This window comes from Alternaria arbusti (assembly GCF_024043155.1).
Source record: "Alternaria arbusti strain BMP 1465 chromosome Unknown scaffold_3, whole genome shotgun sequence".
NCBI lineage: Eukaryota > Fungi > Ascomycota > Dothideomycetes > Pleosporales > Pleosporaceae > Alternaria > Alternaria arbusti.
The window spans coordinates 1,337,355-1,351,532 of NW_026249943.1; the positions used below are offsets into that span (position 1 = coordinate 1,337,355).

At 53.1% G+C, this 14,178-nt stretch overlaps 4 protein-coding genes across 4 annotated transcripts; 1 reads left to right on the forward strand and 3 right to left on the reverse strand.

Moving 5' to 3' along the window:
• Positions 1 to 1,825: 1,825 nt before the first annotated feature.
• J4E86_003095 (uncharacterized protein) lies at positions 1,826 to 4,720 on the forward strand (the record flags this gene model as incomplete). Its single annotated transcript, XM_051443651.1, has 4 exons — positions 1,826 to 2,303; positions 2,352 to 2,839; positions 2,884 to 3,221; positions 3,268 to 4,720. 4 exons carry the CDS (start codon positions 1,826 to 1,828, stop codon positions 4,718 to 4,720), a joined length of 2,757 nt encoding a protein of 918 aa, XP_051305146.1.
• Positions 4,721 to 6,611: 1,891 nt separating this feature from the next.
• Positions 6,612 to 8,331, reverse strand: J4E86_003096 (uncharacterized protein; the record flags this gene model as incomplete). The annotated part of the gene is made up of 2 exons (XM_051443652.1): positions 6,612 to 7,525; positions 7,590 to 8,331. The coding sequence occupies 2 exons, from the start codon at positions 8,329 to 8,331 to the stop codon at positions 6,612 to 6,614; spliced, it is 1,656 nt and encodes a 551-aa protein (XP_051305147.1).
• A 1,256-nt stretch (positions 8,332 to 9,587) lies between these two features.
• On the reverse strand, positions 9,588 to 10,628 carry J4E86_003097 (uncharacterized protein; the record flags this gene model as incomplete). Its single annotated transcript, XM_051443653.1, has 1 exon — positions 9,588 to 10,628. The coding sequence occupies one exon, from the start codon at positions 10,626 to 10,628 to the stop codon at positions 9,588 to 9,590; it is 1,041 nt and encodes a 346-aa protein (XP_051305148.1).
• A 753-nt stretch (positions 10,629 to 11,381) lies between these two features.
• On the reverse strand, positions 11,382 to 13,505 carry J4E86_003098 (uncharacterized protein; the record flags this gene model as incomplete). The annotated part of the gene is made up of 2 exons (XM_051443654.1): positions 11,382 to 13,055; positions 13,173 to 13,505. The coding sequence occupies 2 exons, from the start codon at positions 13,503 to 13,505 to the stop codon at positions 11,382 to 11,384; spliced, it is 2,007 nt and encodes a 668-aa protein (XP_051305149.1).
• Between the last annotated feature and the right edge of the window lie 673 nt (positions 13,506 to 14,178).

The window sequence follows — 14,178 nt, forward strand, 5'->3', positions numbered from 1 at the left end:
TAAAAAGACACATGACCGGTTCCTGGAAGCGAGATATCCGCTAGCGGTGATCGTATCGAGCCTTGCGTTGGAGATGTAGTAGAGCGTACTTACGTGTAGAGCTTCTTGTGGTGAATGTAGAATCGGAATATGACCTGAAACCTCCAGTCTACTACTCACACAGAAGCAGGGTAAGCGAAACTACCGAGAACATTGACAGCCTTGCTCGAATCCTCAATTGAGAGCTCTGAGTATTATTGCTTTCATAGCGCACCGCACTGTTGTTGTGCCTGACGCCCCGTCGCGGCATGCAAATGATCTTGTGACACCTCGCGACTGCTTTCACTTCATTCATTCCATGCCTACTCAATGCAGCGTATTGACCACGCCCGCATCTTACCCCTTCAACCCTTCTCTTTGCAAGACTAGGTGCTTCCGCCTTTAACAAGGAAGAAACTACACAGTTGCACTGCAGAATACATGAGTACAGAAACCGAAAGTTGAGAGCATCCTGAAGCAATGTCGACTTCTGGGCTATGTACTAAGATGGGTGTTCCATTTTCCTTCGAAAGCATGCTTAATGTCTGGCATCCGTCTCTTATAGTTGTCGATCGACTGGAATGAAATAAAGAGGTGCGGACCCGAGTACTAGACAAGTCGTCAATGAAACAGTGCGGCCCCAGGCTGGATATTTCTCGGTATCGCATTGTCCTGGTCTTGATTGGGCTGGGCATTGAAGTTGTACTTGAGTATTCGGGACAACTGTGATACATCACTACCGACATACTGCATCTTACTCGCCCTTCAGAGAATACCGGAGATAACCAATGACGGCAAAGAGGCAGTGCAGCCCGCAATGCTTCCCGCTGGGTTACTTCGTGGTAGGCTAGTGCTGCTACGGGGTCCAACTAGTGTTAGAGGGTTGGATACGAGAGGACCCCTGGAAAAAATGGGATAGGTCCCACGAGAGACGCGCAGCTCGCAGCAAGACGGAGGGAGAAAGGATTTCGGCATTGCCGCCGTGCTGCATTGATCTGCGGAAGGATGAATGCAAATCGCTGGGCAGACTTGGGTCGGCACGTTCGGCTGTGCTTTCCCCACATTGAATCTCCACGTGTTTGGCCAGCGGCGATGGAAGTGGCGACGGACGATGCGGCTGCAAAGTCACCGAGAAGCTTTATCGAGACTAACATTGACAAAGTGAAGAAGTTGGCAGGCCACGAAGCCCCTCTTGTGTCGCATACGTGTTCCACGAGCCTGCATGTGACAGCTGCTAGGACAATCGATGTGACGGGCGCAAGTAACGGCGCAATGGATGGAAATGCAAGCAAGTCATGATAGGCCGAAGTGTAACAGCCGCGCCACAGGCTAAGACGATTCAAGGGTCGGGCACTGCTGCACGATGACGATCATGTCCGGATGGTGTTGAGGGCGTAGCATTGAAGGGAACATGACATCACCTAAGCATCTTTGTGAGCCTCTTCAGTGCCGCGAAGCCGCCGTGGATGGCCATGGTTTTATTCTTCACATCCGGCATCTGCCTCTCGACATCACAAGCACCCTCAGGCTCACATTAAATCCATCAAATTGAGCAGTTTGCGACACAATTGCACTCCGAGCAGTAAGTATTGATTGATCTGCGGCGCCATGTCGGTTCGGGCTCTCGCAATCTGCGCCTCGACCCCTCCGAGGCATCTCACCCCTTAGCGCGACTCCACACGTCATCGCCAGCCACAGCGAACGCGGCTCAGGGTTGCAGTTGTTTGCGAACGTCTTCTTACATATATTCGTCAGGGTCTACCTTACCGTCGCCGCAGCCAATATCCACGACCAGGCAGCTCCCACCATGGCGACCCAGCGCCCAGTCACCCCGTCGGCCTCGTACGACCCCGTACCGCACATCGACGACCCAGCCCATCTCAGCCGCGGCTACGGCACCTCCGCTGTGAATGACTTTGGAAACTCATCACTAAGCGCGCCAAATGAGCGCTCGCGCCTGGGGCGGTTCGAAGAGGACTTCGATGCGCGCACACGTGGTTCATCCATCATCGACGGTGATGTGCACCAGCGCTCGTCCTCGCGCTCCTCCACCTTGAACCAGGGCGCAACCCCTTCGCGAAGTGGCACGCTCAAGAAGAAGAACTCTGTCAAGAGGGCAAGCAGCATGAAGCGTAGTGGAAGCAGGAGATCCATGCACGCGGGCTCGATACGCGGTGTGACCATTGACGACCAGGAGCATGGCTATGACCGCGAGGACAGTGTCTTCTACACTCCTGTACCTACCAAAGGCACCCCCACCGAGATACTAGCAGAACGCTTCCAGAGTATGTTGGGCACGTGACAGGTCCGCGAAACCTACTGACACCTGACAGCTTGGCGAAAGTTTCTCAAGGACCTCATCACCTACTTCCGAGAGGTCGCATCCTCGTACGAACACCGCGCCAAGTCGCTGTTAAAAGTCTCGAACGTCATCAACAACACCAATGCCCCCGCCGCTCTCCTCATAGAAGGAGGTCTGAACGACGCCAACCGCATCCTCCGCGATTTCCACAAGCAAGCCATCCTCGAGGCCAACAAGGCGCGGGACGTTGAAGCAGACGTCATCAACCAGCTCAGCAGCCTCCGGGCTGATCTTGCGCAGAAGATCAAGGAGATCAAGTCGCTGTCTGGCGACTTCAAGAACAACGTCGAGAAGGAAAAGGAGACCACGAGGAAGTGTGTAACAGCACTTGAGGAGGCGCTGGCTTTGGCCGACTCCGACCCCACGGCAGTTGCAGGCAAGGGAGATCCCTATGTCGTTCGTCTGGGTGTCGAGCGCCAGGTGGAGAGGCAGATTGATGAGGAGAATTACCTCCACAGGGTCAGTTATCGCACGTGTAGGGGCGACTCAACTAACGTTTACAGGCCTACCTCAACCTTGAAAACTCCGGCCGCGAACTCGAGTCGATCGTCGTTGGCGAAGTCCAGAAAGCCTACAACGCCCTTGCTACTATCTTGAAGCGTGATGCTGATGAGCAGTACAACACGGTAGAGCGGTTGCGCAATGGCCCGATTGCCATGCCGCGCGATCTCGAATGGAGCAGGTTTGTGCGAAGCGACCCTCACTTCGTCAACCCAGACATGCCGCTGCGCAGACTGGAGGATATCCAGTACCCTGGCAAGCACCACCCTGCTACCACAGAGGTCAGAGCGGGCATGCTCGAGCGGAAGAGCAAGTATCTCAAGTCCTACACACCAGGATGGTAAGCAACTTAGTCTTGACAACCTTCCCAGTCTAACACTTTTCAGGTATGTTTTGTCGCCAACGCATCTCCACGAGTTCAAATCGGCCGACCGCATCTACACTCAGCCTCCAGTCATGTCCCTATATCTGCCAGACCAGAAGCTTGGTTCTCGCTCCCAGCCCGGAAGTTCCTCCCACAAGTTCGTTATCAAAGGCCGTCAGGCTGGATCCATGCATCGTGGCCATACTTGGGTGTTCCGGGCGGAGACGTACGATACCATGGTCGCATGGTTTGAGGATATTAAGGCCTTGACTGAGAAGAGCGGAGAAGAGCGCAACGCCTTTGTCCGTCGCCATGCAAGCGTCAGGAGTACCAGCGCCGGCAGCGCCCGTTCAGCCAGCTCGGATGGCGGACTAGAGGAAGACGAGGCAGACGCGGTTCCTTTTTCAGCCAACCAGTCCATGAAGGAACAGGCCTACCGGGATCAGTCTGAACGACCTTCCCGACCTTCTCCAGGTGGGCGATTCCCGTCTGATTTGATGGTCAACCGTAACTTACAAGCGCCTTTATCGCCATCTAGCGGAAGTTCAGAGGTCGGCAATGATCTAAACACCATGTCTGGAGGTCCGACACAGGATGTACACCCGATGTATCTTGCCCAGACCTCAGCCTACCAGCCCGAACCTGCTCAGCCCGTCCAGCCAGTCCAGTATACCCAGCCCGCTCAACATCAACCGCAGACCAGTTTCGTAAACCCATACCCACCCGCCCAGCAGGCATACGCGCCTCAGACTGCCAACGCCCCTTCATACGCGCCCATTTCTCAGGCTTACCCTGTCCAGCCAACTTCGGTCGACCAGTACAACCAGCCATCCCTGGAACATGCTGAGCCTATCCAACGCAAAGATAGTACTCATTACGGCAACTGGTTGGCGCCTGCTGTTGGGGGTGCAGCCACCGGAGCCCTTGCAAACGAAGCATTGCGGAAAAAACAATTGGCGCAACAACACTACGAGGCCCAGCAGCTCAACCAAGAGCAGCAATATCCAGTCGAACAATCTCGCGCGGTAGACTTCCCAGATGCCACCCCTACGCAAGTCCCCGAGCGGCATCCTGACCATATCCTCCCCGACCAAATCGACGACACAGGCTACGTAGCCCCTGCGGTGCAGCCAACCCCTGCTCCGATTGTTGCTCCTGTCTTTGATGGCCACACTCAATCCCAGCATGTAAGCGGGTTGGATACACCAGGAGCTACTTCATCTTTTTTAGGCGAGTCTGAGGTAGGGGCACCTGCCTTCGGCGAGACTGTGAACGGCGGGCCCGTCCCAGTGGGCCTCGTGGATACTGCAGAGGAGATGGCGCACCCTGGCATGGGCAAGCGGATGAACACCGACATCAGCGTTAGCGACCTGCATGTCCCGGGTGAATATCCCAAGACAACCGTCGGTGACGCCAGGATACCTGCTGCAGCCGTCAAATCGCAGGAGCCCACGACTTTCCTGAAATACAACTGATCGTCTCACGGCAACGACTGAACGACCTGGGTTATAGAAGCTCTACGGTGACGACTCGGACGACTGGATTATGGATTTACGACAAACAGCTGGGTAGGGGCTGGGGGTTCCTGGCAAAGAGCAAGGTTTACATCTGCGTCGCCTTTCTGTGAGGATCTCCTTGATGGATCTGTCAACATTTTTTCCTTTACAGTTCTTTCCCTCGTTATAACGTCTGAGCATACGTGCTCAAGCGTCTCATTACCCCCCTTGATACCCGGCGTGATACACCCAATAGTACATAGATGGTAATTTGCTTTAATTGATCGTTACACTTCGTTCGCTAGTCTTGTTCACTGATCATATTCGATTGTAGTAGCATCAGATCTACGCAACATCAACAACGATCTTCCCCCTAACTCTTCCTTCGACCATATACCCCTTGACCTTCTCCCACCCCTCTTTACATCCTTCCTCTGTCAAGATCCCCTTAACGACATCCTGCACTACAACCTTTACCTCGCCCTTCTCCGCCAACTCCCTGACCTGCTCCAGCAACTCACTCTTCTGATACAGAATAACATTCGCATACCTCGGCCCAAAGAAGTACCCCCAAACATGCCTCATCACCTGCGACGGATACGTAAAATACGTCAACGGCCCACCCATCGCCGTCCTCGAAGTCTTATCCCCCACAATAGTAATATACGCGCCCGACGCATGAAGAAGCTCATTCCAATGCGCAAACATCTCCGTGCCGCCCACACAATCAATGTACAAGTCGTATTTCGTGCCGCCGGGCCGTTTGGAAAGAAGCGAGTTGGGCACGTCTTGTGTGCGGTAATCGATGACTTCGTCTGCGCCTAGGGATTGCACGAAATCGACGTTGGAGCCGGAACAGATGCCGGTTACGTGGCAGGAATACAGCTTTTTGGCTAGTTGGACGCACCACATTCCTACGCCGCCGCTTGCGCCGGAGACGATGACGCGGCGTTGGGAGGGGGATGGGGAGGCAGATGCGGAGGGGAGCCAGTCGAGGCAGGCGAATGCTGTTAGGACGACTAGAGGGATGGCGGCGGCTTCGTGGTGGGAAAGGGTAGTGGGTTTCTTTGCGATGGGCTCTGAGGTTGGGTTGATGGAGAGATATTCTGTGAATGTTCCTTCTGCCATCTATCTCACATTAGTTCCAACGTATTTCGTCTTGAAGCGAAAGCCGTGCCAGGCGAAAGCTTGACTTACCGGTCGATTACACAATCCAAAGACTTCGTCACCAACCTCCCATTTCCCACTCTTGCTTGCTTCTTCGCCCAGAGCTACAATTTCGCCGGAGTAGTCGCGTCCTATTCCTTTCTCTTTCTTGCCTGCTAGCCAACCGATTACGGGGTTTCCCCATAGTTGGATGTCGACGGGGTTGATCGCTGCGGCTTTGATCTTCACTAGGACTTCTTGGGGACCTGGTTTTGGTATGGGTGTATGTGTAAGATGTGGTTGAGATGAAGGTTGCGTATATGTGAGGGAGGTGTTGGACTCTGGTAGTGAAGATGCCATGGTGAAGTAGCTCTTACTTTCCGTGAGCGGCGGAGCGAGTCGCGTGTTGATGTAGGAGAGACTAAGGTTTAATCAGAGCGATTGATAGATCACTTGCGGAACCAATGTTTACTTCCGGGTTTCTACTTATGGCAAGACGCGGCCAGGGTTCTATTGACGTCGTATTTCCAATGTTGCTCAGCAAGACCTTGGGTGGGGCTTCGGAGTACACACCGAGGCTGCATATAGCCTATACGAGTCAGGTAGCGGGAGTCGTGGATCATGACCGAATCGCAGCCCTTTGTCAAGACCAAGGCATAGAATTTGGTTTGCTATTGTATATGAGTCTATCTAAGTCCATACCTGGGTAGTCCATCGCATGTGTTTATAGTTTAACAGTACTTCTAGCTCGGATCTTCTCTCCGTACCTGATGAACAAGAACGGTATCGGGATCAGTAACGTAGCGATGAACCCCAGCATAGTGTTACCCCAACCGTAGCCCATTTGCGCATACATCGTCTGACTACTCAGTGGGATAAAGGCTGCTGCAACACTGCGCAACACTGTACTCGCCGCCATGGCACTGGCCGCATGGACAGTAAACACGTCGACCAAGTACGTAGTCGCAGGCATAAACGTCATCAGCAGACCAAACCCGATGATGCCTGTTGCTACGATAGGCACCATGAAGTGCGTCTGGTATTGCACGCTCCAGCCGTAGATAAAGAGACCGCAAGGAATGAAGAAGCCGCCGATGCACATCATTTTCAGCCGGTGTTCAGGGCGGAAGTCGCCGCGCGCCATGTGCTTGTGTACCACTTTGTTGCCATAGTGGATGTAGGTGAATTGTCCGATGAGGGAGCCAATGCCGAGTCCCAGAAACGAGAGACCAGTTATGCCGCCATGCCAGCCATATTGGCCCTTGAACACCGCAGTGAATGTGGTGAACAGAATGTAGAGATAGGCGTATGTGATCGCAATGTAGAGCGAGATGGCGAAGCAGATGGTTGAGCGGAACAACATCTTGGCTGGTCGGATGATCGAAAATTTGAAGAGCTGGCGTGGAGTGAGGCCACTGTCTAGCTTAGATCGTAGTTTCGTGTTCCCCGTCTCGGCCTTGAGACGGTTGACCTTCCGTTGTAGAATGATGATGCCAGATGTCTCGCTCATCAGGATAAGTGACATGATAAAGAATGCTCCACCAACTATAGCGACGAACCAAAAGTTCCATCGCCAGCCTTTCGCTACAGTCAAAAAGCCACCGATGATTGGACCGACACAAGGCCCTACCGTTGGACCTAAAGATGAGTGTACGAAGTCAGTGTCTGTCTCACATACAGTTCGTACATGGATATTACTAACCCATCATCCAGACGGCCATGGCAGTACCACGCTGCTCTCTTGGGATCAAATCCGCGATAGTTCCTCCACCAAGTACCATGGGCGCTCCTCCAAAGCAGCCCATGAGAAATCGGAACACAACAAACTGCGCCATGTTGTTCGCCACAGCCGCTGCAATTGTGAAGACAATGAACAGAAAATTGCAGCTATGGTACAACGGCAATCGACCATACATCTCCGAAAGCGGTGCGATAATCAATGGCCCAAAAGCGAAGCCAAGAACGTACACGCTGACCATGAAGCCTTCAAGCAGATCACTCGTCGAGTTGAAGTCGCGCATAACCTCCGGCACACCGGGTGCGAATTGCGAACTCGCAAGAGGCGTTAGGAACGTAATCGCCGATATGAGCGCGACCATGCCCCATTTCTTTGAAGCTTTCCAGTTCATTGGGTTCTCTGGGTCGTTAGGACCGTCAAAGTCGACAACATTCGCATCGCGTTCGGGTTCCTCTTCTGCATCGGGCTGCTCTGCAGTGGAGATTGAGCCTGTGTCGTTTCCCTTTTCAACATCTCTTTCGCCAGTTGTGTATTCACCCTTCTTCTCGTCTAATGAGTGCCGTCTTTCCGATGTATGACTAGGCACTTGGTGTATAGAGCCGAGGTTGCTTGGGATATCGGCATCATGGCCTTCTGCTGCGGCGAGGTCGATGATTTCGCTTCTTGTCGGATGGCGATACAATCCTGGTGGTTCTGGCTGCGTCATGTTGGTGGCTCGTAGAGATTGTATGAGCTCAGAGGGTAACGAATTCGCTATATGTTATGCGTCACCGCTGAGTCGTGCGTCACTCTGTTGCACAAAGCAATTATAACGTATCTGTCGGAAACAGCGAAGCGAACGCTGTCAAGCTAATAATGTTGGCATGTGGAGATCTCGTCCACATGGGTGTCCGGGGATAACGGGCTGCCTCGAATGGCTTGAATCCGGGGAAGGATAGAATACAACAGCGCCATGGATGGCAGCTACGGAGGCCAACGTTAAGTAAGAACGCGTGAAATGCAGCTAGCCGTAGTGAGAGGTGTCATCGGTTGCGGCTACCTGCTTGCCGCATGTTCTGTGGCTTGCTCGGTGAAGATCTTTGAGCGTTAATTCCGTTGGGTGCAACGCAGCAAGGGTCCAACACAGGTGCAGCGCTTCGAATAAACTCTATGTCATACCAAGGAAAACATGACTCTACTGAATATTGACCGCTTACTCCACTGCAGTATGACTGTGGACAGTGTCGTTCATGAGCACAGTAATGGGGCATCGAGACGCGGAAGACTACCGTGAGGCCTAACCGAGATAGTGCGTCATCTCCACTCACAACTTTGCACCTTGCTTCTTCGAGGGTATCACTGAGAAGAACAACAGAGGCATCAGAACACGGTGTTGTCACAACAATCATGCGATTGTTACTCCAGCTCAAATTCAGCAGTCTCAAATCGATATCTTTGCCAAATTCCGTCCCTCCCCATCTTCCCCGCGTTTGCTTAGCAACAAATTGAGTGGCCTCGGCCGAGCCCCATGGCCTAGTGTAGATTGCGCGCCACAACTCGGGATGTGATACCCCTCTGGTGGGTCTAGCATGGCCAAGGTCGTGCTACTGCCCTTACTGGCGGATTCGTGACCTCAGTCCCTACTCACTGCTCACCATACGGTGGAGAGCTTGTGGAACCAAGCCCATCATGCTCTCGCATTCGTGAAAACTAAACCATCCCGACCAGCTTGTGTGCTGAGAACGTCGTACAAGCGCTGCGCATACCAACGGTTATTGCACCAAATCTGGTATTGTAGGTGACGTTGTTTTTCGCGTTGTGGTAGCGTTGATAATCAGATCGTGGTACTGCATGCGAAGCAGGTGCTGTAAGACCAGGACTCGTGTGCTAGAAGTGCCGTCGTTTGGCAAAGTCTGGTATTCTTCGACCGAAGGCCAACAATCTTCCTTTCATGAAACAAAATACTCCTATGAGGCCTTCACCTCATATCATGGCACCATGCCGATAACAAGGCTGAGGCAAAGGCTCCGTGACTTCGTAGTTGCCGAAAAAGTCAACACTACTCTTTCTCCTCTCCTCCATCGCATCTTCCAGATCACGGCTGATGCAAACTTCCATGCCTCCACTCTGTTCTGTACCCTTCTTCTCCGTCGACATCTTGTAGCCCACACCCGCCGAAGAGTTCGTCGTTGCCGAAGTCGGGCTGAGGTAGGTAGAAGTAGTCGTCTTCTTCTTTCCAGGCACGTCATTTTCGCCGAGTAAACCAAGCCAGGGCAGCTCTGCGCAGCGCTTGAACACGTCCTCGAGGTCAAAGAGGTCCTGCATGGAAAGACTGTACATTTTCCCGCTCCGAAATTTCCAGAAGAAGAGTACTGATAGCTCGATCGTCTCGATGCACTGGAGTGACAGGGCGATCTTGTCCATGGAAGCAAGGAGATTCTTCGTCATGCGTGTCTGGTCTTTCATCATCCGATCCCTCCCTCCGTTTTTCAGCGTCGTGTAGTTCCATTCAACGTAGAAGCGTATATGTGTTACATGCTTCAACATGGGCAGTTGCAGGATGTGCTGCGAGAACTCGAAATAGTCGTTGTTCGTCCGCGTATTCCGTAGTTCAGCATGTAGAGTGATCTTGCTGCGGCGAAAGTAGTTGTGCAGCAGCTCGTCCCGGATTTGTTTGTTGATCAAGAGAAGCTCAGGCCGTAGTCGTGATGCTTTGGCTACGGAGGATCCATATCCAAAGATGTCGTGTCTCCAGGGTTCTCCGTTGGACATCTCAGCACCCCAGAGGCAAGTGTGAAGTTCCGGACGAATCCTTGTGGGATCAGGTAACACATAGTTAAATATTTGGTCGCGGATCTCTCTTGGAAGGGCCAGAAGTGGTGAGCTGAAAGTGCTCGGTGTGAGTTCGAGCAGAATTTCCAGTTCCCGGAAGAGCATGCTTTGACGATGCTTGTAGAGACCATCAGAGCTTCTGTTCGAAGAGACTGAGAGCTTATTGCTCGATCGCTGCTGTATGGTCGCCATGGCGTATGCAGGGTCCGTTAGTTCCAAGTGGAAGGAACGCTGTCGTTTAGTTCCCGAAGATGTGATAGTAGTTGCAGGTTGGTATCCCGGAGTATTAGAGGGTTCGATATACGGGGTTCGCCGCAGGCTTTCCAGAGCTCGAAGACGGGCAATGTCCCTGTGTGAGCATGGGAAGTTGGTCGGCTAGGTACAAAACGTCGCCGCGAGTGATCTTATGGAACGTTTCGAGAGAAAGGAGAGTATCTGCGACGCCATGGCTGTGCAATGCGGCCGAGTCATGTGTGAGTGGTGGCTCGCCTGTGCGCAAGGATCGATTGCGGCACCCGTGCGAGCATTGAAAGTGGGGTGTCTGTATCACGTGTCAAACGGGAACGCGAGATCTGGCCGGCACAGAGTGTTTCAGCTTGGCGCTTCGAACCTCCTGCATTCGCAGCCCTTGGATGCATGAAGACCTCAAACGCTTTGGGATGACATTTTTTGCGTGGCACGGTCGTCCGCGGGCTCCACGGCCATGCTGTTCCGCTCGGCAGGAAAAAGCATGCTCGCGTGTATGGCATTCTGACGGGAACCATGATCGTTCCCAGGTTGTGCGCACTGAATCTGAGGAAACTATTATTATTCCGCCTTATTGCGCGTCATCTATATTTAACAACAAGCGACCGAAATTCGCGTCATCGCGTTGCGCCTTTCGACGTCTAGGGGTATCACAACAAACAAACAAAAAATGCTCAGACGCTACGCATGCTTCTCCACCTACTCAGCCGATTCTGAATCAAAGCACTGGCAGTCGGCAATGCTACCACCAGGTCTCCACCCGCTCAACAGAGTCGGGCATCGCCATGCAACATCCATGTCTGAGCACTGAAACAGTACATTCCATATCCTCTCCATTGTGTATCCGAACCAGGGTTGGCTCATCGAATCGGGTCGTTCTTGAAGGTAGGGCTCTTGGTGTGCCCAGCTGTGCTCGTCGACAAAGAGCTGCCACAAGTCGTCGTAGATGGACTTGTCGATACCGCGAATGCGCGCAGCAGTGACAACGAACTGGCCTTTGTAGCTGAGCAGCACGTTCTCACGAGTGGATCCGTCGATTCGGGATTGTACGTCCGCGAACAGCGATGTCTCATCACGCCAGCCGCGCTTGTCCCCACAGTCGTCGCCATTGCATAATATCCCCGCCCAGCCCAGGTTAAGGAAGCCTGTTTGGTTCGCCCGGAAATATCGTTCGAAGAATGGGTAGAATTCTCGTGGGTTGTGAACGTCGGCTTGGAGGAAAATCGTTCGTTCCGCGAGGCTGTCCCAGCGGTTGACGATGTGGTTCAGGTAAGTTTCGGCTTCGCGTCCTATGTTTGGTAGCTTGATGACTTCGTGCGCGTTCGTTTCCGCTTTGACCTTTCTTTCGTCTGCTTCGCCATCCTTCAAGTAAATCGTGACAAGAGCCTCTGTCATTTGTGGCATGCTCTCCAACTTCTTGATGAGCGCAGCAACATCCTCAGTGCGCTCTTTATACATGCTGATCACAACTTCCAAGGGCCCAATGGGTTCGTATTGTAGATCCAGGTGCGGCTCTTCCCGAGGGTATTGTCGCTGTCCAAAGTTCAAGCTCACGAATGCTGTCCACAGCACGATCAAGACCAAGCTGACCAAAGAAGAGCGAGCACTGCTGCCCTGCGATCGTGGCCGTGATGCTCGTTGTGCTTTGGTACCAAAATCCTCTTCGTCATCGATCGGTGCATTCGGGGAGCGTGAGACGAGATCGTAACTTCCGCCGGAGCCATCGTGACGACTGGACTGTTTCCAAACCGTGTCGTAGATGTCTTTTCCGCAGGCACACATGATGGCGAGGAAAAAGCATGATAGTTGGTAAAAGCTGGTGTAGGATCGGCGCGTTGACAGAACGGTGAAAGAGCCGGTGATAGCTGCCATGGCTAGAATTGTCGTGGCGCTGCGGACGCGTTGTGTTGCGGCAAAGCTGCTTCCGGGTAGTTGGCCTCCTGACTGCATATCCATTGGGAAGAGTATCGAGCCCCCACTCAGCAATGCCGCTGCTGTCGAGAAGGCATTCAGACCGCGGAGAGGCAGGCTGCTTGTGTCGAATGAGTCCCAGTGCTCGCCCGGGAAGTTGCTGACAAGACAGAACAATGCAAGCAGACCGCCCATAACAACGAGCAACATTGCGTTCATGCTTCGGGTAGCATATTCTCCCGGATATTGTCTAGCAGCAAGCTTCTTCAATGCACTTGCTGCACCAAGGAGGAGCATTGCCAAGATCGATGCGATCAAGCTTGGTACCATTAGTCGGTATTCCATGAACAGGACACCGGCACAAGCTATGGCAAGCAAGCTCAAAGACAGGGTTTCTGCGTTTGAGCGAGGTGTGTAGTTGAACACATAGAGAACTACACCTTCAGCGAAGAAGGCTATGGTCTGCAATGGTCAGCGGAGCGCATGTCAAGCTTGCTCTAGAGAACATACCGTGATCATACATAGCAGCGGTAGATTCGAAGTATGCAGGACTGCTTGCACTATGCAGAATGCAGATACCGCTTGCAGGAGATTCGAAGCGGCCAATAACAGTCCACCTTGAACTGGTCGCTTCCTACGTTGGTCTTGCTCGCTGGCATGTTGAGCGCTCGGTCTCCATGGATGGAAAAGGAAAGCGACTAGGGCCGTAGCCGCGATCTGGGTAATGTACAGTTGCAAGGGATAGTGCAGATTTCTTTCAATCAACAGATGCCGTGTGGTGAGCAGCGAGGTCGTAGCGCATGCCAGCCAGCCAAGCTGGCGATAGTCCTGGAGTCGGTCGCATACGGTCCGGCGTTGGAAGGGAGACTCCTGGTCTTCATCGATGCGTTCGAGACGGCCACGCGCGGTCATAGTGGCGTTGATTCGAAACCGGGTGTGGTGTGAAGGAAGTGCAGAGGGAGACCGAGTTCGATCGTGATTTGCACCAAAACCTTGCTCGGACGCCTGATCGACGTGCAGGCCATGGGTGGAAGCGAGTCTATAAAGAGTCGTATGCTGCAGGCAAGACGTGTGATAACGGGGGTGTGGGCCAGCTTAAACGGGCCTGGTGGACCTGAGTAAAAGGTAGAAGGCTGTGGAGTACCGACAGGCAGGGACAGTAAGGTTAGTCTGCGGTCATGGCCTGACAAGATCAACGTTAAAAGTCTTTCAGAGACAAAAGGATCCTTTTCATGTCAATATTGGCATGCGACAACAGGCCCAGGTCCAGACCCGAGCAGCGGTTGGAACGCTTGTATGTAATTCAGCCACATGGGCTCACCGATGCATCAATTTCGACATGCGCATCTAGTCACAGCGGGGGGATGGAGAGGCGCAGCCTTGCAGTACACGCATCGCGCGCCATGAGGCATACCGCCCTTGTAGACGGGTGCGTGACAGCTTTAGGCCCCCGTGTGCCAAGGGGAGGCCTTATGTAGATCGTCTCATCCCCTGTAAACTCCATGGTAAATTTCTTGTATGAAGCCGACAGCAGTTGACTTTGACGTACGCCACACAGTTCTCAGATACCGCTCTATTTGACTCT